Source organism: Oxyura jamaicensis, chromosome 1 (assembly GCF_011077185.1).
Source record: "Oxyura jamaicensis isolate SHBP4307 breed ruddy duck chromosome 1, BPBGC_Ojam_1.0, whole genome shotgun sequence".
NCBI lineage: Eukaryota > Metazoa > Chordata > Aves > Anseriformes > Anatidae > Oxyura > Oxyura jamaicensis.
The window spans coordinates 134,608,150-134,635,213 of NC_048893.1; the positions used below are offsets into that span (position 1 = coordinate 134,608,150).

The 27,064-nt window shown below is 36.6% G+C and overlaps 1 protein-coding gene across 2 annotated transcripts; it reads left to right on the plus strand.

Annotated features, from left to right (window-relative positions):
• The first annotated feature begins 684 nt into the window (after positions 1-684).
• TUBGCP5 (tubulin gamma complex associated protein 5) lies at positions 685-25,100 on the plus strand. Of its 2 annotated transcripts, XM_035314930.1 has the most exons (24): positions 685-902; positions 3,244-3,297; positions 3,379-3,487; positions 5,057-5,153; positions 5,756-5,866; positions 6,414-6,493; positions 7,550-7,685; positions 8,701-8,818; positions 10,198-10,287; positions 10,835-10,928; positions 11,227-11,473; positions 11,627-11,829; positions 12,566-12,681; positions 13,594-13,862; positions 14,800-14,998; positions 16,424-16,612; positions 17,576-17,758; positions 18,053-18,137; positions 18,258-18,378; positions 19,334-19,512; positions 20,307-20,432; positions 21,009-21,097; positions 22,849-22,949; positions 23,978-25,100. In XM_035314930.1, exons 1-24 carry the CDS (start codon positions 718-720, stop codon positions 24,022-24,024), a joined length of 3,228 nt encoding a protein of 1,075 aa, XP_035170821.1. In that variant the 5' UTR covers positions 685-717; the 3' UTR covers positions 24,025-25,100. The 2 variants fall into 2 exon arrangements, with proteins under 2 accessions (XP_035170821.1, XP_035170825.1); XM_035314934.1 differs by lacking the exon at positions 5,756-5,866.
• The last annotated feature ends 1,964 nt before the right edge of the window (positions 25,101-27,064 follow it).

Here is a 27,064-nt window from a genome sequence, read left to right on the forward strand (position 1 = left end):
CCTCAAGTTGCGCCAGGGGAGGTTCAGGTTGGAAATGAGGAGACATTTCTTCCCAGAAAGAGCAGTCAGGCATCGGAACGGGTTGCCCAGGGAGGTGGTGGAGTCACAGTCCTGGGGGTGTTTAAGGCAAGGTTGGATGTGGTGCTTAGGGACATGGTTTAGTGGGTGACATTGGTGGTAGGTAGGGGGGTGGCTGGACCAGATGATCTTAGAGGGCTTTTCCAACCTCAACGATTCTATTTTACTATTGTTAGGAATGTGAAATTGACTACTGTATTTTTACAGAAAAAAAGCCTCAAAAAGTAATGTTTTTTTTTTTTTTAATACAAGAAGCATAGCAACAAAATTTAACAAATGCAATATTCTGTTGATACACTTTGTATATTTTAAAAACAACATTTTTGTGCTGCTCATTTTATCTTTTGGTGGCTCCTTTGGTTGTGCCGTTTTAAATGTTTTCATGGCGAAGAGGAAAGCTCTTCTTCACCGTGATGGGGGGGGGACAACAACCCCGTGAGCAGCACGCCGCCATCACCGCGGAAACGGGACGCGAACCCGCGGCCCGCCGAGGCGCGCGTTACCCTCCCGCCTCGCCGTGAGGGACCGGGGGAGCTCTCGCGAGCAATCGCCACGAAGTCTCGCGAGAGGCGCTGCGGGCGGCTCTGTGGCGCCTCCCGCAGGCGCCCCCCCCCCCTCCTTTCCCCCCCAGCCGCCGTCATGGCGGCGCCCACCTCGCCCGGCCGCCGCAGCCGCTTCGAGCAGGAGCAGGAGCGCGCCGTCCGCGCCCTGGTGCGCAGCGTCACCGGCCTGCCCGAGGGCAGGGAGCAGCGGCACCAGGAGGAGCAGGAGCCGGGCGGCGGCCGGTTCCAGACGGCGCTGGATTTCGCCTGGTCCAACTTCAGGTCCGCGCCCGGACCCGCTGGGGATGGAGGGAAGGAGGGGGGGGGGGGGGGGGGGAGGGGAAGGGAAGGGAAGGGGAAGAGCAGGGGAAGGGAAGGGGAAGGGCAGGGATGGCAGTGGAGGCTCTCTGCCCAGCCCCGTGCAGGCAGAGTGCTGCGCTGCATACGTCAGGCCCGCCAAGGATGACACCTGCCTGGTGTGATCTTCACACAAGCGCATCGTTATTAACGTTCGTTAACCCTTGGATTTTCTGTCAGGCCCTGTTCACCTCATGCCTTTGACAGGCTCAGTTCCTGGCTGAGCCCTGAGGAGGCTAATTGTTTTTGCTGGGAGTGCAGCAGTAGGGTTGGTGCTGCACCCGCTGTCTGCCATGGCTTCTCTTTATTCACCACAAACGTTTTGTGTACCGTATCATAACGCTGGATATGGTGCTTCTCTAGCTGCACCACAAACATGCATTGCAATAACAGTCATCCCCAGTCTGCAGCTTGCTGATGGCAGCAGGGTTTCTTGAGGCAGGAGGATGGTCCTTCTCCTCTTGCGGCATCTCTCCCTCCGTGTCAGGGACTCGGTTGCTCATGGAGCTGCGTGCCCCTCTAGGCTGAGGAAGGAATTCTTTGGAAGACAAGTTGGCAGAAGAACAGAGGGTGCAATGAGCTGCTGACAAACTTTGGAGACAAAGAGTTGGGAAGAGAGTTTTTTTTTTGTGCCAGGGTTGTTGTCCAAGAAACGTATGTGGCACCTCAGGCTGGGTCTGACTGTTATTTTCTGTATCCAAATCATGAGTCCTTAGGTGGTAGCAAAAATTTTCTTTAGTTCTGAGTTTCTGAAGCTTATGGTTTGTAGCGTTAGATCTGTGCCGTAGTTCTAAGAATCACCTTATTTTTAACATACAGTATGCAAGTTATCTGCTGTGGGTGCTGTTCCCCACTTGACTAAAAACTTAAGATACCTTTTTTGTTTTTGTGTTAGGTCGTTACTTAAAGCATTCTGTAATATTGGGCTAAAGGAATTTCATTAATAACTTCCCTTAGCTTAGCAGCTTAATTTTTCCTTTCAGTGCAGATTCCTGGGTGTTTTTTTTTTTGGTTTTTCTTTCATGTCTTTTTTTTTTTTTTCTAAGTCTTCCAGTTCTTGTACTTGCCACCATTTTCCAGTTGAACTGATGATTTCCTATTAAGCTAATGTGCGGCAGTAGATAGGATAAAGCTATGTTTTCTTCAGCTAAATACCAGCTGCCTCATTAAGATTACATTTTATCAGACTTTTCATTTACTGTCATTTGTAGTTGTTCCTTCTTGTATTTATTCCAAAGCCTTGCATGCAGCTGAAGTCAGGCTAGCGGATCTGTGGTTAACGACATTTTTTTCTTTTCTTAAATCCCGTCTTTGTCCCCCAGTGATGCTCATTAAAAATCCTTGCTACCAGGCCTCCAGTTTCATTTTCTAGTTCATTGCTTTGCCACTGAGGTGACTTTTAGATTGTCTTTCTAAATTCAGTATGTTAAACTTGACTTTTACCCCCCCAGCTCAGATGCAGTAGTTTTCATTTCTCTCTGCAGTCATATGAGTTTTCTCACTGGTTTTGTTCCAATTGAAACTGAGGCAAAATATGAGGCTGGCTTTGAGGGCCTGCGTATTGGGTACCTTGTGCTCACTGCTGTCACATCCCATTTCATGGCTTCTTTGTCTATATAACTGATATACGTATATAAAGAAACTTAGTCCTACTCCAACTTCTTTTTCAAAGCCTATTGTGCCTTTTACAAGTTCTTCTTCTTTTCTTTTTTTTTTTTTTTTTTTTTATCCATGTACTTTTTTTTTTTTACCTTCCTTTGCTTTGATTAGGCTCTCTTTTCTTTCAGGCACTCTCCTTTGCCATTTATAAGGGAGCTTCTTTTGGGTTTACAGACCTTCCCTTGTGGATGTTTATTTTGCCTTTGATGGTGGTGCAAGTCCCAGCTGATTTTTGTGTTTTTGACACAGATGCCTTTGACAATAATGTTCATCTCCTTGTTCTGCTTGACTTAACTGACGACATGTTTTAATTGCTTACTTTGCTGTTACAGCAGTCATTTTCCATTCAGATGAAAGTGCTGCTTAAACGTAATCTGCATTCAATTTTTCCATCTTTAAGGTCAATTGTAGTTAATCCTTGCTGAGATCAGAGACACGGAGATTAAATTCTGTTGATGTTTAATGATGTTGCTGAATTAAGCATGCTTTATTAAAAGGAAAATACATTAAGATAATGAAGTTGTCACTATGTATGTAAATCAGCTTTATTTTCTTCCTTACATAAGTTGCCTTATCAAACTTACTCTGATACAGATTTCTTATACAGATTTCACCGTTTTCTGGATGTGAACAGTCATAAAGTAGAGAGGACAATAGAAGGGTGAGTATTATGTTTATGGATTAATAACTGAGGAGTTAACTTTCTTGAAGTGTTATTGATACTTTTTTTTGTTGTTGTTAGAATTCATGAAAAATTGATAGTTCATTCTGACCTTGGAAAAGCTGCAAGCTGGAAAAGACTAACAGAAAAGTTTCTGAACTCACCGCTCCCAAATATTGAAGAAACAAAAGTATGTTTGTCTCAATTCCCTAATTTTTTCCACCACTCTTGCATTTACACTCATGAAGCGGGCTTCTATTGTAATGTTGAGTTGGAAATTTCTGGTAACTTAACAGTGAGGTTTGCAGTTGCTGTTCAAGTCATGGATTTGTGGGGTTGTGGTTTTCCCATTTGTTTTGGAAATAGATTTATTGTTTTTTTCAGGGTTTCAGCATGCACGGTTGGATGACTTAAAGGAAATCTTTTCATTGCAGAGCAGACATTTTGTGGTCAACATCATAAAGATGTTGCAGCTGAATTCCTCTCTGTTGTAAACAGTGGATGAACAGAAGTTGCTCTTTGCTCAAATTTTTACCTTAAGTAACCAGACTGCACCTTTTGGTTTTAGTATTCCCCAATGGAGTGTTCCTGTCCCATAGCTTCTTTGTTGAGACCAGGTGTGTGTTTTGCCTTTGATACACTTCGTATCAAATCAGTTTAGCATGTGGTATGGATAGAAATGGAGAAAGTTGTCTTACTTGCATGTTTTCTAGTGTGGTAGTTCAGTAATGAATTTGGCCTTTGAAAACTGCAAATTCCTTCTGTTTGGAAGTTTGAGTTTGTGATTTGAAAGGTGGTGCTCCATATAATACCATTCCTTAATAGGGCTGTCCTGATTTTTAGCCTGATTCTGCTTCCCGTTGAACTGACATATACCTTTCTTTGGACTTTTTTTTAGCTTTCCTCTAATTTAGCTTTACTCTAACTCTTGAGCCCTCAATAGCTTAGCTTGAGTTATTGTACTGTACTCTAGATTTTTGAGTAAGTATCTTTAGTTGTTCTTGTTTTGAGAGTCAAATAAAATTAAAAACAGAAGCCCACGTAAGCACTTCATATTTGAATGTTGCAAGTATTCTAAGACTTGAAAGAGGTTTTTTTTTTTTTTTTCTTTGAAATTGCAACTGGTGTATAGCTGGAGATAAAGAATATCCCATATTTGGGAAATTAAACTGCATTTAGTTTTGAGTGGTGTCATATAACTGGGAAGATCGGGTATGTATCAGTTCTGTGACTGGTAAGTGGAACACCATCTCCCATGTGTGGTTGTGTTAGCAACCCACTACATTTCTTTGACAAACTCTTGAAAAGTCAGTAATGTTTGGCAGGAACATGCTGTGTTCCATATATACTAGGTGAGCACAATACTGCTCTATCAGAAATATGAGAAATTTTTTTGGAAGTAGAGGTGGATCTTGTTCCCAAAGAGCTTTTAAGTACTTTTTATTTTCTGTATTGTTTAAGTCAAAGTATATAGGAAGTAGATAGCAGAAATCCGTCTGGCTGTTGACCGTTTGAAATGTTCTGCTGAAGAGCTGTGGAAAGTCAGAATAAGGCCAAATAAAAAATCTTACTTCTGATAGCAGTGGTTGTGCTCTAAGCAGGTATCAGGAAACAGAGCGTATCACCAGTCTCTGCAACATACCAGTGTTGGTACGGTGTTCCTGCCTGATCGGAGGCCTCTGTTTCACAGCTGCATTAGTGCAGTATCAGATCTTTTAGATCGCTCATTGACTTGTTTTTTTTTTAATGTGTTTTAAAGACAGATACACACTATTCCATACTGTCTCTTCTGTTGTGTTTGTCTGATTCTCCATCCAACACCACCTATGTGGAAAAACCAAGACAAAAAGAGACAGGTAAGTTTACAGCATGTTTGTGTTGCTAATAAAAGATACACTCAATTAATGCAATCTGATAAGGCCATTTTTCCTCTCCATTTTATTATCTCCTTCACATTGAGATGCATTATTGATTGTCTTTTTTATGATTTATACATTTTATATAGCCTGCAAATAGCCTTTCCTACCCCATTTATGTTACATTGCATAATTAAGCTTTCCAGCCAGGAAAGGACCTTGGGAACTCTTTGTGACTTGTAGTGCTGTCACTTACTAATGTTCTCTACCTGTTCAGCAGCGCTTACACACTCAAAGACAGACAGATGGTTTCTGTCCTCAGTCTCAGTCTTGCACCTTAGTAGGAGGTCTGTTGAAACAGCTCTGGTAATAAAAATTCCTGTGTTCCCAAGGTGGTCAAGGAAAGCTAAATGCCTTCAAAGGTTTCCAGAGGGAGATCCCAGTTGCTTTCATTCCAAAGTAGGACTGTTCCATTCAGTGCCTAAAAATGAGGCTTGTGCTTAAGTGTGAGTGGATACCATCCCCCATTTGTTTGCAGTGTTGTATCATAGACTGAAAGAAGAATATTTCAGACTAACCTAAAGAAAATCTTGCATCTTAAGATTCCTTTTTGAATGATCTCTGCACATTCCCTCGGCGGTGTTTTGAATGCACTTTCAGCCCATTCCAGGAATGTGAATATGAAGAGGTTATCTCAAACAGCACTAATTACAGTTGAGTAAGCTTCATGTTTCAGATAATATATTGTAAGTGTGACTTGTTATTTTTTTAAAGTATTACACATCACGTCATTGAAATGTGGTGTCTTTTTTTTTTTGGAGAGTAAGGTGACCCTTGCTTTACTGTTGTTTACAGTCCAGTATGCTTGTGCATCTGCAAGTTACACATTTGGAATGTCTCTGCTGAGCTAAACGAGACGAGTTACAATAAGTAATGTGTTGCATTCTTGCATGTTTTTCCAGGAATGAAGTGTTAGGGTAGTGTATGTAGTAGAGATAAATACGCTGGTGGTACGCTTTGCATATTTTGAGTGTACAAGCAACAGAATTGAGAATTAAGAAATGGTATACATGGCTGTTACCACAATTAGTGTTGCATTGAAAGTGTAAAACCTTGTTAAAGGAGTGGTGGTGTAACCTGAAATGGATGGGAATGTCTTTTGTTTTAGATTTAGAGTAAAAAGGTAATTATAACTTTGGAAATGTTTTTAAAGAAGACGATTTATGTGATACTTAATATTTTTCTTATTTATACTTCTAGAAAAGGAAGAAGAATTTGATTGGGGAAAATATTTGTTGGAAGGAGAAGAAGTTTACTTTGGCCCAGGCGTGGATTCACCAGTAAGTAATTTCTTAAGGTAAAAGAAAATAAGTGTTTAAACTGTTGTAAAGTATGTTGGAGATCTGGTTGAGTTGCCCTGGCTTGTATGCCCTGTTAGATCAATTCTCACAGTATTCCCTACTATGCTTCTTCTAACTTAATATCATGAAATACACACAGACCCAAAAAGAATATCAATAATGCAAGCGCTTTTGTTCTTGACCCTGTTCTGACTTAGTTCTGCAACTAAGCTGGCTCTTTCTGCTGACCCGCCAGCCTGCTCCTAAGCAGAGCTTCCTGTAGTTTTGCAGTTAAACATGCTTCCACTCCCGAGTTCCAGTTCCCCTGAAAGGTTACTGGGGAAAAAAAATGCTTTCCTTTGGCAGCCAGTATACTCTTCTGACCTCTCTCCTAGTTCATAGGTGATTGTAAGGATGTTGTCCCTGGTATGGAAGGGTATGACATATTTTTAGCACCAACATCTTCGGATATATTATGACAAGAGAAGATTAGGACAACACCAGATTCTCAAGTAATAATCTCACAATACTAGCTGAAATTAATAGAATATATTTGGATTTCCCAGATCATTGTAACACAGGCTTCTGAAATTTAGAAGCTTAACAATATTGTGAGAAGTAATCAGTATGGCACTAAGTAAGGAGTAGAGGAAGTTCAGGAGGTCATATTACATTTCTGAGTCTCAGGAGAACTTCTCTTGATAACTTTGAACAGCACAGTAGTGTTGTCAGAGCCTTCTCTCATGTGATTGTGGGCACGTGGAATATATTGCACAAATTCAGTAGCATGTGTTTTATGCTATACCTAAGACCAATTGTGTTTTATTTCCTTACAGATAAAAACAAGTGCTTCTTACACCTCACACGTGCAGCCTTAATGTTAATATAACTCAAACCACTCTCTGGAAGACAGTTACGTTAGTTTTAGCATTGTGAATTGACTTTATAGTGGGAAAAAAAACAGGTTATGTTCAGCTTCACAGATCAATAGAAACTGAATGTAGATCTGCCTATTGTCCTGTACTGAAATATGCTGGGTTTTGTTACACTTGCTAGGATTGGTCTGGAGAAAGTGAAGAGGAAGAAGATACTCAACCTTTGAGCAGGGAGGACTCGGGTATTCAGGTGGACAGGACACCTTTAGAAGACCAAGATCCAAACAAGAAAACAGTACCTAATGTTTCCTGGAAAGGTTAGATTAAACTGTAGTTCTTATAATCATATGTGCTCAAATTTAGCAAGCTATTACTACTTATTATTACTTAGATCCTGTGTGTTAGACCTAGAATTGTAATTTAAGAATGCACCTTATTGTTCACTACCACATGTTTAATTTTTAACAGTAAAGTAGCAATATGGAAGGCTTGATTTGATTTCTGTTGATACTAATGGAGAAAGCTTCTGCTTATTTGTGTGGAAATATACACAAATATTCTAAGATAGAAATGAGTACTTAAACTGTTAATGTAACATGCAGTTTTATGGGTATAATGTAAATTTTTAAAGTATCAGAATACTGAAATAATGTGATTGACAACAGAAACAGATGACTCAGTTGTAGATACGAAACATTTTTGAAAAATCAGTTCTGTCATTCAAACACCAGTTGGCTTACTCTTGAATAGCTTCAGGCAGTATTAACTGTAGCTGTATATTTTTGTGTAGAATATTTTAGGACACAAAATACCTTGTATAAGTAAACTGTAATATTCATAAGGCTTATAATCAGTAGCTATCTAGCTGGGATTAGGTATAGTTTTTTTGTTAATCACATTTAAGAGAAAAACATTTTTAGGTAATGTACTGAATGAATATTAAAAAGGAGCAAAGAGATAAAGCTAAAAATATTTTGGCATTTTATTTTTTTAAGTCAGCTTTGTTCTGTGTATATTGTTTGAGAATTGCCTGAAGCACGTTCTCTGACGAAGAATTGAAAACTATATAAATGTCTGAGTTTATTTCTAGGACTTTTGCTTAACTTTCAGGAGATGAGACATGTCTATGTCTCTATGTCAGTTAACTTGTGCATGATGGTATTGTGCAAGTGAGTACAGTGAAATGTAAGTAGTTGTAATTGGTGATTTATTTGAAAAGATCTGTGCTTCTGCAGCTGAGTGCACAGGCTTATTCATAACTTTTTCCCGTGTTTTTGTAAGCATTTCTCAAACAAATAAAAATGCCTCACTCACTATCCCATGTTTTCACAGTTGGTGAACCTGATGCCCGCAGCTGGCTGGAGCAGCATGTAGTTCCTCAGTACTGGACCGGAAGAGCTCCTCGTTTTTCACATAGTTTGCACTTGCATTCCAACCTGGCTGCGGTCTGGTAAGAAAACAATACCACTTACATATTCCTTACTGGCATATAATTTTAAGTAATGACTTTATTAAGCATCTTTACCGTTAAAGTACAAAAGGGAATGTAGTTTCTACTGATTTAGGGAAAAACAGAATTTATAGTTAAAAGGGTACAAATTAATAAGATGAACAAACAATTTTTTTTTTTTATTAATTCCTTATTTTCCTTTTATGTAGTTTTGATTACGTTTGTCATATCAGAGAGTTTTCCTTTTTCAAAGAAGTAAATGTTACTGTTGAATTTTGTTTGGATGGACCCTTCTGAAAGTGGATTGTAAGTGGTCCGGGAAATTACGTGTTCCCTAAAATTTAATTTTTGCTTTATTTTTGGTATCTTGCTTAAAAATTTGATCTTAAACAGTGATTTTGTGGGGGAAGAAACATTCCAACATCCTTTGTGGTATTGGAAAGAAATAGAGAAGGTTGTTTAATTAAACAAACAAAAAGATGCCTGATCTTCTTTCCTTCAAATTCTGAAGGATCAGTACTGCATGAATACAGACCATTAGATTTGTCTTTGGTTTCTTAAGTTAATGAATTTCATAATCAAGAAGTTGAATTTAATTTAGTGTCAGGTCTGTTGCCAGTTACAAACCAAAGTTTACAGTAAATATTAGGAAGTCAGTAACATAAAGCAACACTGCTTTTACAAGGTTCTGTTAGCAGATGTATGATAAACAAACAGTATTAATCTGGATTTTTAAATTTTGAACATGATTACATAAATATTGCCATTGATAATATTAATGAGTTCAAATACTACAAATGCAAGTAATTATTGCATGCTTTATTAAAATCTGAAAACTAATTTGGAAGAATTGTGCAACACAGGATCATAGGGAAAAGTTCTTAGTTGCTTGTGAAAGCTTCCAGTCCTTAAGCAAACTTTTGGGAAAAAGTATTAATTTTCTGAGATGGGTTAGAGAAATTGGTATTTTACTTTTTAGCTTAGTACTTTGAACAGAAAGAGTAACTCCGTAACTTCTCAGTGCATTGAGAATGAAATAGTAAGTAGTCACAGGTCAAGAATAATAACAAACAAACAAAATCTCCCCCAGAAAACCTCAGATTCAGTAATTTGGGTATTTGCTTAGTTGTTTGTCTTGTTATGTACAACTAGATAGTATTGGAGTGCTTTCCATAGTATTTTGCTTAACAGTATGAAAAAAAACATGTTTGTACACTAAAAAAAACTTGATTGTATACTTAGAATGTCTGCATAAACATCATGTCTACCCAGATATAATTACAGCAGGACTGAGCCTTAATATTATTGCTTCATCCTTACTTTCAGATTATTCATCTGTAATTTCACCCTTAAATCACTTTCATTTCATATTTTACAAGGGACCACCACCTGTATGCCAGTGATCCTTTGTATGTGCCAGAAGAGAGAACACTAGTCACTGAAACTCAGGTTATACGGGAAACTCTTTGGTAAGAGCAGCATCAAAACCTGCATTTTAACTTCTAGTGTTTTAGTATCCTCATTCAAGGAAATAACAGATTAATCTTTGAAGTTTTATCTGAAGAAAGAATTATTACTGAGTGTTCAGCTTCCAGTGTTGCTGACAAGAAAAAATGCTGGTAGTGTGTACTTAACCATTCAGATTCACAAAGATGAAAATAGTTTACTTCTTCTTGTGTGTACTGATTCCTCAAGTCTAACTGTTAAGAACCAACTTGTTCCTATCCTGCCTTTAGGGATTTTTAGCGTCCATTTTTTAGAAAGTAGGTTTGACTCATGCCATAGCTGGAAGGTACCTCAACTGGAAAGGAACTTTAGGTTATGCTTACCTGCTGTCAGTGTTTCACTGTTCTTGTTGTAGCAACAATTTAACGGTTCCAGTAGCACTGTAGTTGATCTGTGGTCCCCTTTCATTTGAAAAGAAGAAAGGGTAAAGGAGTGCTAATCCTGTTATTAATTATATAATTGAGTCCATTAAGGGGTGAAAAAGCTTTACTCTTTTTGTTTCTTTTCAAGGCTACTTTCAGGAGTGAAAAAGCTTTTCATATTTCAGTTGAATGATGGCAAAGTGGCTGTGCGCAATGATATTATTGTAACTCATTTAACCCATGTAAGTTGTTCCTGAATCTCAGCTGAATATCTGTCGTTAGGAAGATGTAATTTTTTGCAAATAGGAAACTAAACTGCTTGTGGAAAAATGATGGTTCTGTAATTGTTCTTAATTTAGTCAAAACGTGCCTGACTTAATAAAATAGAACTGTTCCAGTATGTGAAAATGTGATGAAATGATAGAGATGGTAGAATTTTGTTGTATTTTAATTCATAGAAATATCTTGGGATTTAATTGTTATTCTTTATAAAATACAATTTATTATTAGATGATTCTAAAAACTGCATTTTTTTTCTAGAATTGCCTAAGATCTGTACTGGAGCAGATAGCAGCATATGGTCAAGTTGTGTTTAGACTACAGAAATTTATTGATGAAGTGATGGGACACAGCCCGGAAAACGTAATGCATGGAACTGTTTCCACTCCAAAGAAAACTACTGAAGCCCCATTCAGAACCTACCAAGCTTTTATGTGGGCATTATATAAATATTTCATTAGCTTTAAAGAAGAACTTACTGAAATCGAAAAATGCATCATCAACAAAGGTAAGAGGGAAGCACGCAAAACATTATGCAAATACATTTTGAAAGTGTGGAAGATGCTATGCTGCATTTTAAAAGCTCATGAATAACATTGCCAGAATATGATTTTCTGCTGGATGTTGCCTTTATACGTTTTCTTTTCTTCCTCCCCCACAGACAAAACAGTCACACTTTCAATAGTAATAGATAAGCTGTCTCCCCGGCTGGCACAGCTAAAGGTACTTCACAAAGTTTTTAGCACAGGAGTAGCAGAAGTTCCACCCGACACTAGAAATGTTGTACGAGCATCTCATCTGCTTAACACTCTCTACAAAGCTATTCTGGAATATGACAGTGTTGGAGAAGCATCTGAGCAAACGGTAGGGGAAATCATTCTTTCACGTGCTGGAATATTTGGTACCTTAAGTTTCTTTCTGGGGTCTCACAATACTAGCTTTCAGCTACTGGGGGTAGGGGACAGATTTGGTAGTCATAATAAATTACTGTTTTCTGACAAGAGTTCACTCAAGCTGGACAAAATAAGATTTATGAGGAGATGAGCAGCAGTGTGTTTTGGGAACTGAGGGGAGCAACTGTGGTGAATCAGAGGCCAGAGAGCTTTTACGCAAGAAGGAGATCTGGAATAGCTTTCCCCTTGTGTTATTTCTACAGGTGCATAATGCAGTTAGTGTTGAGATGTAGGGTTTTGGTTTTACATTAACTTGCTGATTATACTAGTGAAAATGTAGTAGATATCATTGTGTACTTTCGTTTTCCTGTCTTCTATGTTATAAAACCACAGCATGTTTTGTGACTATCAGTTACAGCTTAAGGGATGTAATAGTGAAACTAATGAAAGTTACCGTTTGGGTCTAATTGCAATGACAAAAGGCATAAGGGGAACCTTGCACAACTAGTGCTTCCATTAAAAGAGCTGAAGCTGTAATTTTTAGTTCAATACTTTATCTTTAAAACTCTTTAAGTATGGTTACATATTTCTTACAAACTTATGATTGCAAAATTAACAGGCTAGACTTTGCCATATTGCTTATAATACTAAAAACAAAACAAAACAACAAACATTCAGCTTCTTTCTTCCTTTTCCTTTAAATTCAGGTGTCCCTTCTGTTCTCTCTCTGGGTTGAGACTGTGAGGCCGTACTTACAGACAGTGGATGAATGGATAGTCCATGGTAATTTGTTTGATCCTGCAAAGGAATTTATCATTCAGAGGTAGGGATACTGATGTTGGACCCACCTAATGGTGTGCAAGTATGAATACAAAACCTGCTCTAGAGCCTGGGAGGTAAATGGTGTCAGTAAAAGTAGGTTTTTATGTTTATTATTTTGCTTGAATATAATTATTTTTTTAATCATTCTTTTATGACTTATTTCAGATTTCCCATTAGGGAAATTACCTTAGATTTTGATCCATACCAGGTATTGTTCTGGAATAGAAATTTTAATTTTTCAGTAATTTATTATTAGGAATAAATCCTTAGTAGTTAAGAACTATAAAAACCTTACTGCATCCTACTTGACTTTTTTTCTGTCATTCTATAGTTGTGTTTTCAGTACTACTAAGGGGTGATTTCAAATTTTACTTATATTTGAGCTTCATTTTAATTACATGACTTTGGTTACTTTCCAAGTAACTTCAAAGACTAAACTGTGCATGTGATGTAAACATAAACAGCACAAAAGAGCAAAGCAGACTGAGAACTGAATTTCAATGGAATATTTCAGCATTCCCAGTAATACGTGCTTCTCTGTGGGTTTTATTTCCTAAATAAATCTTCATGTGAGTCACTAATACTTGTTATGCATCGCACTGCAAATAGCTGATTTCCTACACAAATTTAATTATAATTATCTGCCTTGTTTAGGGGATTTGATTAGTTAGGTGTTTTTTTTGTTTGTTTGTTTTTTATCTCCTGTGAACTGATTCTTTATTCTGTTAAAGCTATCAGCCTTGCTAGAGGTGTCTGGATAGTTTGTGATATGAACTTACTTTGTATGCTATGGATGTGCTTCTTGACTACTCTAAAAGAAGGGCAAAGTGTAGAGCAAAGGTGAAACTTACTGGAAGATGTATATTCATCTTTTAAAAAGGGAAATATTCAACAGCTTTTTATTTCTTTGCAGAAACAAAAATGTTCCAGTTAACCACAGGGATTTTTGGTATGCTACTTACACATTATATAGTGTGTCAGAAAAGACAGAGAATGAAGAGAAGATGAGTGATAATGCCAGTGCCAGTTCTGGCAGCGATCAAGCCCCTTCAAGCAGGCAACACACTATGGTCTCTTTTCTGAAACCTGTGCTAAAGCAAATCATCATGGCTGGAAAATCCATGCAGCTCTTGAAGAATCTCCAATGCAAAGATGGCTCTCCGCAGCAGGCTGCATCAAGGGGTAAGGTGTCAGTTTGTCAAATACCCTGCTATAGGGTATCTAACAGCATGGGTGTATTATAGTGTTTCTGTGGCTTTATAATAATATAATTGTCCTTGTTATATGTTACTGTCATGGTTTGTAACTTCAGGTCTAATTGAAAACAATCTTCTAGGGCAAACAAGTAACAAGAACAAAGCAAACAAAGATTAAGCGTTCCCTTCACTTTTTATTGCTTCCAATATTGCTTTCTTAAGCTTGTTTTCATATGCTTTCAAAGCACATTTAATTTGTTATGAGACAGACAAAAACAGTTTTTATGTTCTAACAGTAAAACTGTTTTGGTTTAATAAGTAGTTGCTTTTCATTACTGAGTGATTGAATAATTTTGAGATAGCACACAGAACTTCTTAAAAAAAGCAACATACTAATAATTAGATGAAAGATACATTGACATTTTTATAGGTTTTTATATTTAGGAATGTTTTGAATGATTGTAAAAAGAATACAGCAGTATAACCATTGTTGCTTTTTCAGAGGAGTCAAAATACATTTTTGGTTTACGCAGTTCCTGTATTGTTAACAGAGAGAATTATTCTGTAATCTCTTTAGACTTGTTTTCCCCCTTCTATGTGAGAATGTAATTTATTCTAGTGAAGACTGCAGGGCTATTTAGGTGCTAAGAACTAATTGCCTTTGCGCTTGGAGGAAGAAGTTCTCTGACAGTCTCTGATCAGCAATGCATTTGAACTTGTACCTGACTTCAAGCATTAGACCTCCTGATTTGGCGATACTTAGTTCTAAGTATGTATTTGATACTTCCTTGAATAGCAGCCTAAATTTAGTTTGTTAAAATATATCATATCAAGAAAATGCTAGACTCCACAGTTCTTGTTGAGTGGTGGTGATGTTACCTTTTAGAAAAAAGTCTCACCGTGAAATGTGTTGCCCAATTTAGATGCTGAAAGAAAGAGTTTGTATACTCTGTTCTTGGAATCAGTCCAGTCTCGCCTGCGGCATGGGGAAGAGTCTGTTCCAGATATTATTACAGAACAGCAGGCCACAAAGCAGAGCCTGATAAAGATGCAATCTATAGCAGAAAGACACTTGGAACTGGATGATGTCCATGACCCACTGCTGGCTATTAATTTTGCTAGGTAAGTAAACAACCACTTGCTAAGACGGATCTTCCTGCTGTTTTGTCAAGAGCAGTGTTCTTAGTGATATTTGGTAAACCAGAATTTTTATTGCTGCTGCAGTAAAAAAGCAAACACAGTAAAGAGTGCTGATAATCAGTGGCAGAATGTAAATAAACACTACACTTGTGCTTCGTTAAAGAAAAACAGTTAAAATCAGTGAGGAATCTCCTACTGACATCTCTTAGCATGGAAAGGGAGTAATCGTTTTCATAACCTTTTTAGCACACAAATAAGTGTTTTAGTAGTGAATGCAGCTGTAAAATCTGCACTTTAAATGTGCTTGCTTGAAATTTGTATTCTACATACTTGGTGCATATTCTTTGAAAAATGCAGCTTCGTTTGTGGTATTGTTAAAGAATTTAAAAGCCTTGCAAAATTCATGTTTACTGCATAAACATTATTCTTCATAAAGAGGGAAGTCACAGAGATTATAAATGTCTTGAGAATTAGCAGGAAAGGCTAACTCTAAAAATCTTTCTTTTGTCATTGCAAGTAAGAAATAGCTATTTATATATTTCTTAAATACCAGCTATCAGTCATGTGCTTTCAGTTCAGTCTTAGAATTAGTTTGTTTTAAAGAAATCATAATTAATAGTAGGTAAGACTATTCTCTTGTTCATTGGGACTAATCTTTTTGTTAAAGCTGACAGTAAGGTTAATTCAGTATCTGACTCATCCGGTTGATATCTGCAATGAACCAGGCTTCCTCTTAACAGTTGATTCAGCTACTGAGCAGATTTTCAAAAATTGTTATAATATTTTTTTTTTTTTTCTGTGACAAAATAACCAAGCTTACCAGATGTGGGCCACCCACAGACGCACTCTTCCCCTGGAATAATATTACAGGTTATACATGTAGCCCATATTTAAGGTGTCTCAAGCAAAATCTGGATTTATGCTTTTTTTTCTTTACTTGGCAGTTCATCTGGCTACTCTATATGCATAACATAGTTTAAAAAGATGACAACGATAAAGGGTTTATTAAGCTGTGTGAACCTGATGTCGTTATTTCAGTGTTTGAACTTGAGGTTGTTTTTCAGGGTTATTCCTTTAGCAATGAAGTGATTACAGTGTGCTGTTCTTTTTCATGCTTTTATGCCTGGTCATTATGTGTTGAAACTAACCAGAAATGGCTTAGTTATAGTATCATTATCTCACATAACTGTAATATTATATAATTATATAGCTATATAACTGTAACTCTTATAGCAGTTGCAATTAATAGTTACAAAACAGCTATTCTGCCATTTTTTTTAGAGTAGGAGCTCTTATTTTGAGTAAGATTTGAGTACTTATTCTGAGTAAGGCTTTCAAAGGTATGACATTTTTATATACTGTAGGAATTATGTGCCTTCTTCCCTAAGTAGCGTGTTTATTTTGAAGATTATATTTGGAACAGAGCGACTTTCACGAGAAGTTTACTGGTGGGGACGTTTGTGTGGATAGATCCTCAGAATCGGTCACCTGCCAGACTTTTGAATTGACTTTGAGGTCTTGCCTTTATCCTCACATAGACAAGCAGTACCTGGAATGCTGTGGTAATCTGATGCAAACTTTAAAGAAGGATTATAGGTAAGAAAGTAAATGAGTTTTCCTCAACATTTCTGATTACTAGTGATATGCCACGTACTAAAAACATAAATTTTATTTTAAAGATTTTGATTGAAAAGCCTCAAAGTATTTCTACTGCAATTTGTTTAATCAACAAGAAAATCATTAACAAAGAAAGGGGGATTTACCACTGTTGTGAGCAAAGCTTTGGTCTAGCTTGAATCGGCAGCAAAACTATCTTGTCTTGAGTGGATGTTTAATAGGGAAGTTTTTTCAGATCTTATTTTTAATAGTGTTGTTGTTTGAAAATGGAAGGGAAATTTTAGGAGGCCAGAATATATTTACTTAATATGAGATTCAGTTATGGTAATATAAGATGTGTACTATACAAAACGATATTACTCAGTATTTTTATACTACATAAAGTAAAATTGACTATTCCTTTTATGATTGAGGTGGTCATAAGTCACTATGCTTTTAATCTGTCTACAGTACTTAATGTATTTTTATAGTTTTTTTCTTTTTTCTTTTTTTTTTGTGAGAGAAGAGGTACTGTTCTTCATTTCTGATGAAGTAGGAAGAATCACTTTCATCACTTTCTAGAGCTCCATATTGAAGTCCCTTATTACACAGAACTCTCCCTGAAATTGCATCTCCTTTCCTAAGTTCTATTTAGGAAGAGGGACAGGATTGCTAAAGCTATTCTTGAGAATAGCCTAGCCTGTAAGAAGGCTGAACTCCACAAGCACTTCTGTTAGACAGTGTGTTGTTCAAGCTTATAGGAAATAATGGGATGACTATTTTATTTGAACATACTTGAAGGCTGTCTGAGGGGTAAGCATAGGATTTGCTGTGGATTTCATTAAGTTTCTGTTCAACACTGAATTCTTGTAATGAAGAGTTCTTAACTCTTTTGTTCCTTTAATAACTGATTTTTGCTTGTATGATTAAAACTTAGGAAATGTTATATTTTTCCCTGTTTAGACTTGTAGAATATTTGCAAGCAATGAGAAACTTTTTCTTACTTGAAGCTGGAGATACTATGTACGATTTCTATACATCCATTTTTGACAAAATTAGAGAAAAGGAAACTTGGCAGAATGTTGCTTTCTTAAATGTTCAACTTCAAGAAGCAGTTGGGCAACGTTATCCAGAGGACAGTTCAAGGTAAAATGCAAAATACACAGTGAATACACCTTAGTTACGGTTTCTTTCACATCAGCCCATAGTAAAATACTTCACTTGCATAGGTCAATGCTAATTATTGCATATTCATTACAAACATCTGTTTTAATGAAGCTTTGAGCTGTTAGCTTTCTACACACCTCTACCAAATTAGACAGTTGATATTTAATGATAAGAAATAAAAAATCTCTTAATTAATTAAAATAATTAAAAATGGAGGTAGCCAGTGATTTTAAACAGATCACCACCAATGAAAACACTTCTATCTTTGCACAGGTTGTCTATATCATTTGAAGCTGTTGATACAGCTAAGAAGAAACTTCCTGTCCACACCTTAGATGGCTTGACATTAAGTTACAAGGTAAAATGTAGTAAGTTAATATTGCAATGGTTTTAATTCTAGAATAGATTCAAAGTGTTGTATTAAAGTGACTTACCTTTTTTTGTCTTTTCTTTCTGTCTTATCCTCTGCTTGTCTTAGGTTCCTTGGCCTGTGGATATAGTTATAAGCTTAGAATGCCAAAAAATTTACAATCAAGTATTTCTGCTCTTACTGCAAATAAAGTGGGCCAAGTATAGCCTAGATGTTTTACGATTTGATGGTAAGAAACTGTTTCAGTGAAAGATACTCTAAAATCTTGTTCTGTGGTCTAAGGATGTGAATAGTCTGCTGCCTTCTTCAGTTTTAACCAGTATTAACCAGTTAGAAGTTTGATTCATTCTATAAAATACTAATATGTTTTAGTTTCAGAAATTATATATATTAAGCAGGGCATATTTTTCACATTGTTTCAGCCTCAGGGATGACACTGTTTATCCATGCATTCCTTTTGTTCTGTGGTTCAGGTCTGGTGAGTTTATATTGAAACTTGTTTCATTCTTCAGACTTTGCTGTTGAAAGGTCTGTCCACCACACCCTAATGTTTTGCTTTATTTATAGCCCAAGTTTTATCAGTAATATCTTGCAAACAAAGTAAGGAAACAAAATGAAAAAAATAATTGAGATCGAAACAGTAAGCTAGACAGGAATACATACTTGGAATTATAATTTGAATATCTGGGGACTGTAGAAAGAGATATCTTGGTGTCTCCCTTCGCTGGATTATGCTTTTCCTTTCCCATATAAACTATTGTCCGAGAAAATTCTTGTCCTAGAAAAACGAATTAGAAAGTTGATGGTTCATCTGTTTCGTATATCAGTTAACTAATTCTTTTCCTAAAAGTTTTCTGTTTAAACTTTACATATATAGCTTTGTGTTCTAGTATTTTCCCCTTTGTGGAGATAGTATACGCGTTTATTTTTAATATAGTTTTGTTCTTTTCCTTTCACATAAATAGCTTTTAAATAGCACTTCCTATTCTAGTATTTATCAAATTGCAATGTATTTTCAAACTATTTCAATATATTGCTGCTATATTTTAATAAAACACCTGAATTGCAAGAAAAAAATTATGAGTGTGTCATACAGAATAATAAGAAATAAAAATTAGTTCCAAGTAACATTTCAGCCACATATATAAATGCTTCATATAAATACTTCTGCATTTTCTTTCTAGAACTAGTCAGTGCTGCAGAAAACTCACAGGTTAAGGAAGGAACTTTATTAGAACACGGAACACTTCCTCGATTTGGACTGCAAACAGAAAGTATAAAACAACAAATACATCGCATGTTCCTCTTAAGAGTGAAACTTATGCATTTTGTTAACAGTCTGCACAACTACATCATGACAAGGGTTTGTCTTATATCTTAATTTCATTTATACTAAGAACTTGGAACTGAAGATGCAGTATTTTCTTTATATCTATCGAGACCAAATACATGGAAATAAAAAGCAAGATCGTATTCTAATGTCCATTCTACAAAGTGATTTGAGCTTAAAATATATCAGTGTTTACTTGACCATTTAAAATCTTTTATTTTAAAAATAGTTTGAAAGTTCTTCACGTGGACTAATCTTTCCATATTGTTAGTTCTTTTCTTTTTGGTTGTTTCTCCCAGTGTTATTTTCCTAGTGTGCAGTCATGTCAAAATATGTTTATTTAAGCTCTTAAATCTCTTAATAGCTATTACACTTTTAAAAATATTCTGACAGACATTTTATTTAAATTGATCCTTCTCAAAAATATCTAGTGTACTGATCCAAATGTGTATGTATGACCTTTCAAAAACAAATGTAATGCCTCTAGATCCATACCTGCTTTACTATTGCCTTTTTTGATCTTTTATGAAATCAACATACTCTAAATCAACTCTTCTGGGGATAGTATGTCTGCCTTTCCCCACTAGCAATGTTCTTATTTAAGTGAAGAATGTCACTGAGTTGTGAGAAGAGCTTGAAGTTTTTCCTGTGTTGATGGTAGCTGGGAGCTTGAGCCTGAAAGATGCAGTTGGAAAGGGCAGAGCAAATAAATGGGGCAATTATAGGTTCTCTCTCTCTCTCCCCCTCTCCCTCAAAAAAGTCTTGAAAGAGAGTCATAAGCACTTGTGTGGAACACTGAATTTAATAACTATGGTCTTCTCTTTAAGATTCTTCACAGTACAGGCTTGGAGTTTCAGCACCAGGTAGAAGAAGCCAAAGATTTAGATCAGTTGATAAAGATTCATTACAGATACCTATCTACAATCCATGATCGCTGCCTGCTGAGAGAAAAGGTGTGTAAAAAAAAAAAAAAAGGAATATTTGGTGCATTGAGGTTAGCAGGACAAGAAAAAGTTTAGTACTAATGATGATGATGCCTATTTTTCAGATCATACATACGTGGCAGTATATGCTCTAGAGGAAACGGTAGCTTGTCCAGAGTTAACTGTGATTCAGTTTCTCTTGCAAGTCTCAGCTTCAGTTCTGTGAAGGAGAGAAGATAAAATGAAATTCTTTACATTGGGTTTCACTTCTCTCATTTGTTTTTGAGAGATGTTGGGATTTGAACAAACCGAGGCTTGGAAATGTAACAAGGGTTGTATGTATTGGTGTGGTAGGAAATGGAGATAATGGCTGTTGTTGTAGCCTTCTATTCCACACGCTGTCTGTGTTAGTCCTTATCAAAATAATTGTGGATGAGAGAGCAAATATGAAAGAAATCTTAAATGTGAAGACTTGCATTGTGCCTAGGAGACTGTTTTTTACAGATCACATTAAATGGAGTGAGATATCTTTGTATCCGTAATAATGAAAACTATGCTTAACGATGAATTTCTGACTGTTATTCCTTTTGTTTGATGTTTACTTAGGTGAGCTTTGTGAAAGAAGCTATAATGAAAGTGTTAAATTTGGTACTGATGTTTGCAGACCGTTGGCAAGCTGGTTTGGGGGCTTGGAAGTAAGTATACATACCTAGAATTCTACGTGGTCATGATTTCACAGCTCAGAATGTGCTGTTGAGATCTTTTGCCTGTGAAATAACAGGAGTTTGCTCAGTGTTTAAAACCAGATACCAGAGGCTAATTACTATTTCTTTTAAAGAGTGAAATTTTAGATAGAACATAGCAGGTTTCACGGACCAGTGTCAGTGTATATTCAGTATGTTCTAATTAAAAGCGTGGATCATACGTAACTTTTCAATATAACTTCTTGAAAAGATTGTAGAGCATAGCAACAAAGAGGGGTTTTCTTTTCATTCGTGTTTGTTCATAATGGTAAAATGAGAGGTTCACGGGTTTGGTTTCTGGTGGTGTTTCCTAGCTGTGATTTAAAGTTGTAGGCAGCCAGATGCTGACTTCATTACATGGTTTTTGAGAAGTGGCGGTATTTAGCATTCATTCTAGTACACTTTTGTTTTTCTTTAATTAAAAAAAATGTAAATCTAATCTCTAAACAACCTTATTTAGACTGTCCAGATTATAAAAACTTTGTCAAAATTTCAAGGTAAAAATTTGAAACTGTTGAAGTTTATGGAAGATGACTTTGGAGTGAAGATTTTCATGCAGAACGCTTGATTGTTTAGTTGAAATGCTAAATTTTATAATTTTGGTAAAATCTGAGGTTATTTTTGGTTTCTCCTTTTTTATTGTATTTTTTTCTGCAGAAACAACCTGGGATGAGCATCGTAGTTGGGATTTTTAGAAAAGTTGTGTACTTAAGTGCCATAACTGAATGCAGAAATCCACCTGAAATTTCCAAGATAAAACTGTGTTCGTCTGTTGTTTTTCTCTGAGCTATCTCTAGACATGATTAAAAATCAGATTTTCTGGTTTTTGGTTGTGCAAACTGCTACTTACAGGGTGGAATGATAGTGGGCAAGTCTCCAAGGCTGTGTCAAGCACCCAGGGATCTGTGTCCCTGAGGCCAGCTGGTGTGGACTGGCTCACATCTGTATTTTTCAGAACTAACTCTCTTTAACACAAACACTAGCTAGAACTTGGACCCTGGTCTCCCATGGCACTAGCAAATTATTATTTTGAAGTGCTTTTCTGTTTTGAAGTAATTTGTGAAGGGTGTTTTTTAGAGTCATGGCATGCGTTTTATGTGCTCTTGGATGTGGCAGGACAAAGTCATACCTTGATACTGAGTCATCTGTATCCTCTCTTGGGAGAGGAGAAAAAGGAAAGGAGTGACCAGTGTGAACCACACTTTCTCCATCCTTTGGTGAGAGCTAGTTGGCACACTCCAGACTGGAACTCAAGAGGTGACTAGTAATAAAGCAGAGGGGTTGTCTGGGGCCCTGTGTTTAACCTGCTCTGAGTCCCTGTTTTGTTTGGCAGCATAGCTTTATCCTAAGGAGCTCCAAGCAATAGGGACCAGGAATGGCTGTGTTGAAATCCCAGTGAATCATAGGAATAGTAGTTCTTGTCAGTTGGAGCCACACAGTTCCTCCTAGTAACTGTAAAGATCTCTAGGGGCATAAAGAAATCATTCCTAATGCCATTGTGGTAGCGCTCAGGCACTCCTGTCTAAATTGCCCTAGTTTTCTAGAAGTGGTTTACACAGACATAACTAAAATATTGGGAGTTCAAGGCAGAATGCTGTGTGCAAAGAGCACTTTGGTCGTTTACTTTGGAGTTGTGGTTATATTTTGAAGATAACAGTTGCTTTCTTATCTGTTAAGTGTACCTCTGTTAAACTGTTTCGTAGGATGGAATCCATAGAGAAGATGGAATCTGATTTTAAAAACTGTCACATGTTTCTTGTAACTGTCCTCAACAAAGCTGTCTGTCGTGGCTCTTTTCCTCACTGTAAGTACACGAGGCTTTTCGTAAACCTATACTTGTTGGGACACCAGCTTTATTATGAATATATTTATATTTTAATCTGTTTGTCCATACATCTTCAAATATTTAGTTTGTGAAAGGTATTCAGGGAAGCAAGAAGCCTTACTTTTTAATAAGTTCAATCATTATTCTTGGAGTATGTGTACCATGCTTTATTTTTTATGACAGCTATCTTCAGTTTACCTCTTTGCTTGAGGAAAAGATGACTGATGTAGCCAAGAAATTAACAGGCAGACTTCTAAATGAATGAATGAAACCAAGACCTGGAGAGCATATAAAAGTATTCTTTCTGATATTGTTGGGTGGCAGCTGTGATACGTCTTGAACAAATACAATTTTAGTATTATGATGACTTAGTTGCAACTGCCTAGAGCTCTTGGCTCTGACTATCTGTGTTGGAGGTTGCTTCATCAGTAGCAGAAACAGCAGAGCAGTGTCTGTGCTTCTACTTGCATCCCAATATTGGCTTAAATTGCTAATCAATGCCAGTTTGAGTTAGGGGGGCAACTTCTGAATGGGGTTAGCTGGGATGCACATGCATATTCACCTTGTTTCTCCTTTGAGAGTAGTACTCTCCAAAAGGAAGCTGGATGGGCTTCTAAAAGAGGTTTATAACTCGTATCACTGCTATTTAGTCTACGAGAGCTTGTCTGCAAGAACTGTCTGTGCGAATGGCTTACTGCACATAACTCCCCCAAATTTTTTTCATTTTTTTTATTTACAGACATCAGAATTTCTTGAGTTAGCTTATTTCTTGACAGTTCTTATCAGTTTTCCATTAGTTATTTCAGGTGGTAATGAAAATAGCAATATGTTGCCTGAAATGTCAGAGATTCGTAAAGTTCAAAATGTCTTATCTTAAATACCGAAGTGTTAAAATTTTAAAAATAAACCGGTATCTTCATTTTTAAACTACAAAATTGAATATTAGAGTGAATGTTTGCAGATTGATGTAAATGCAAATACTAACTTTTTTATGGTTTGGTTCACAGTGGAATCTTTAGCTTTGTCACTGATGGCTGGCATGGAACAAAGTTAACACTTGAATCTGACCTCCTAAGCAACTGAAAGTAGCATTTACATTGAATTTCCATGGTCAACTGCGAGCATTTTACGTTCCATTTTGAAATGTGTCTAGCTAAATGATACTGATGGTTTGGACTTGTGTAAAGTATGTTAAAATGTAAATAATGTACAGGTATTTAAGTGTGTCGGTTGTGGCTGTACTTTTCTCTCTATGTATATGCTTTAACATCAGAAAACGTGCAGTGTAAAATGCATCCCTTGTAAACAATCTCACTTGAGAATATGTAAACTGTATTTCATGCTGTATAAAGGATTTTTTTAATTATAAATAATCGTTGATTTACTGTTTCCATTAATTCTGCAGCTCTGAGTAGGTCACATGGCAATGCGGAGTGGTATGACTCAATTCTTACTATTCAAAAGTTTGGTTGAGTTCATTTTAGCCTCTTTTTCCTTTGAGAAGAGGCTAAGAGGCATATATCGTATTTGCTTAATGGTTCTTAACTGTTCCCAAAGAGTTCTTAAGACTTACAATAAACTGGTATAACAAAATACAACATCAACTTAATTGAAGTATGTTATTGCAGACCATAAAATAGCAGTATTTTTTAATTTAAATGATCAAGGTTTACTAATTTTAGCGGTAAACTCTTGTCAGTTTAAGCATGGTCAAGATCACGGTGTGTAATATCTTAATTTTAAGCACTGGATTGCTGAGGTGTTTCAGAGGTGGTCAGATATGACTTGACCATTCTTCTTCAAAGGCTTTTGCAAACAAACCTTTTATCTAATAACTAACTTCTTGTAAAGAAGTAGATCATAATAAAGAAGGGTACATTTTTAGACAAGTAAATGTGGGGCTTGTTCTGCACAAGATGACTTGCCCTGTCTCCTCCCCATGGAATTTTCTCTGTAATTCTGGCATCGATACACCTCTATGATAAAAGAGAGTATCAATCACAGCCATTTCCCTTTTTATTTATTTGAGTGAATAAAAGATTTAATAATGGGAATCTCACCATTGTGCATGTATTTCTGCTGGGATCGAATTGGTGGCAACTTATTAAAGTTTGAGAGATGTTCCTGCTATGTAAATAGAGTATTTACTACCAGCCATGAGACCATGCCGTACGTTATGAAACAATTCTTTACAGCTGTGAATTGCTGTGTTACTTCATATGAAGAGGAATGTTGTAAGTCTTGTGTGAACAGGAGGTCTCAAAAGGTTTTTCAAAACTCCAGCCATATATTTTTTTTCTAATATAACGCTAGGAAACTTTTTACTATCCTGTAGCATGTTCTTTTTTTGACTGAGTGGAGGTTTTGCTTTATAGAGAACATTTTGTATTATCCTCTGCGGCCACATGACAGTTTTCCAAGAGGGCGTTTTGTGTGATAGGACAGCTACTAACAAAAGTAATTTGTGCTTCTAGTTTATCATGACTGGTTCTTGTTTGGAATTCCACGTAACGTATCGCATGCAGAGACAGCATATATACTTCAATAAAGTGTGCTTGAAAAGTGTGCACTACTAGTTTTTAAAAGTATACTTGTACTAGAAAGTTCAGCACTTGTATGCACTGTCCCATTACTTTTTGAGTATGTCATGTACTCTATGCTTTTAAAAATCTAAGAAGCAGTTGCTTTATTTCTCCTTTCTGTACAGCGATTACCTTTACCTTCAGGGAAATTCCTGCTTTCCATAGACTTGCCCTGGCTAATACTAATGAGATTTGGGAAAAAAAAAAAAATCCTTCAGCCCTTCATGTAGATGGAACTGATTGGTAGTAAATTACTTTACAGCTCTTACTTATTTTGTAAGTAAAATGCTAGTGAAATATAGTGAAATAGCTGTTTCACCCAGTTTCCTCCTAGGAAATTAGCCTTGCATTCTGTGGAGAGACCTCTGTGTACTTTGGAGGTGGGTGGTGCCTGCTCCTTATTTCTCAGCCAGCTTTTCCAATAGGGACTTGCTCTTCTGTCATCATAAAACCACAGTGTAAAATCTAGCTCTTGCAGTGTTGGCTGATTCTAGTCACAGACATCCTCCATGCTTAGCTTTTTGTGTGGCAGTAATACTCTTTTGGTGAAGCTTGGGGGTATTTTAGCTATTTGTTTGCTCAAATTTCTGAGTAACATTTTCTGATTTCTGATTTTCACAGCAGTGCTGTTCCTTGGATCACATCCCATGTCCATTAGTTCTGGACATTTTTAACCTTGTTTCCAAATTCCTGCTTCTGTCAGTCACCTATGAATTGATTTGAATCTTAAATTTTAGATCCTTCTCTTTGACAAGGAGACAGTGTTTGAGCGTGCCTCACTTGCACTTTTAGGATTTCAAGTAAGCAATTGCAGAAATGTTAGAAAAGCTAGGCCTGATTCGTTGCACTTGTGTTTAGATTTGAGGGGGTTCTGATGTAGTCTTTTGTTTTGTAAATGATTAAGTCTAACAAAGGAAAGCATAAAAAAAGGCAAAGCATCTGAAAACTGAATTTTTAAGCTTCTAAGGGGATCTTCTAATTTAAAATTAAATTTAAAAAGCCCACTAGGTGGCAGACTTTAAAATTTCATGGGATTGCTTTTATAAGTTCTGTTTTCGAGCTGATGGTTGCTGCTTTCATACCTCAAAGGGCTGGTCTGTATTGAAATAAGAAGAGGTACGTTCTTTGACCTAAACATGGCTGATCTAAAGAGTGTGAATAAGAAATAGTAATTTTATCATTTAAAAACATGCTTGAATATGGGGAAAATGTCTTAATGAATTATTGAAGAAGAAACATCTGATTTATAGTCATAACCAGGGTATTCTCATCCTAGAGAAACTGAAACTAGAAAGACTGTTTAGACCCTACTCTCAGCCAAATTATCCAATTTTGTGCTGAGGCACGAGAAGGCCTGCTTGGGTTTTTGAAAAATAAAAATAAGTACCTGAGTGATGTACAAGGGAGACGTGAATGGTTTTATAAAGCAGCACGGATGTCGGTGGATAACAAGCATGGATTTGGGTATTTAAAAATGAGGATTTGGCTACGTGGTATTAGGAAAGATCATAA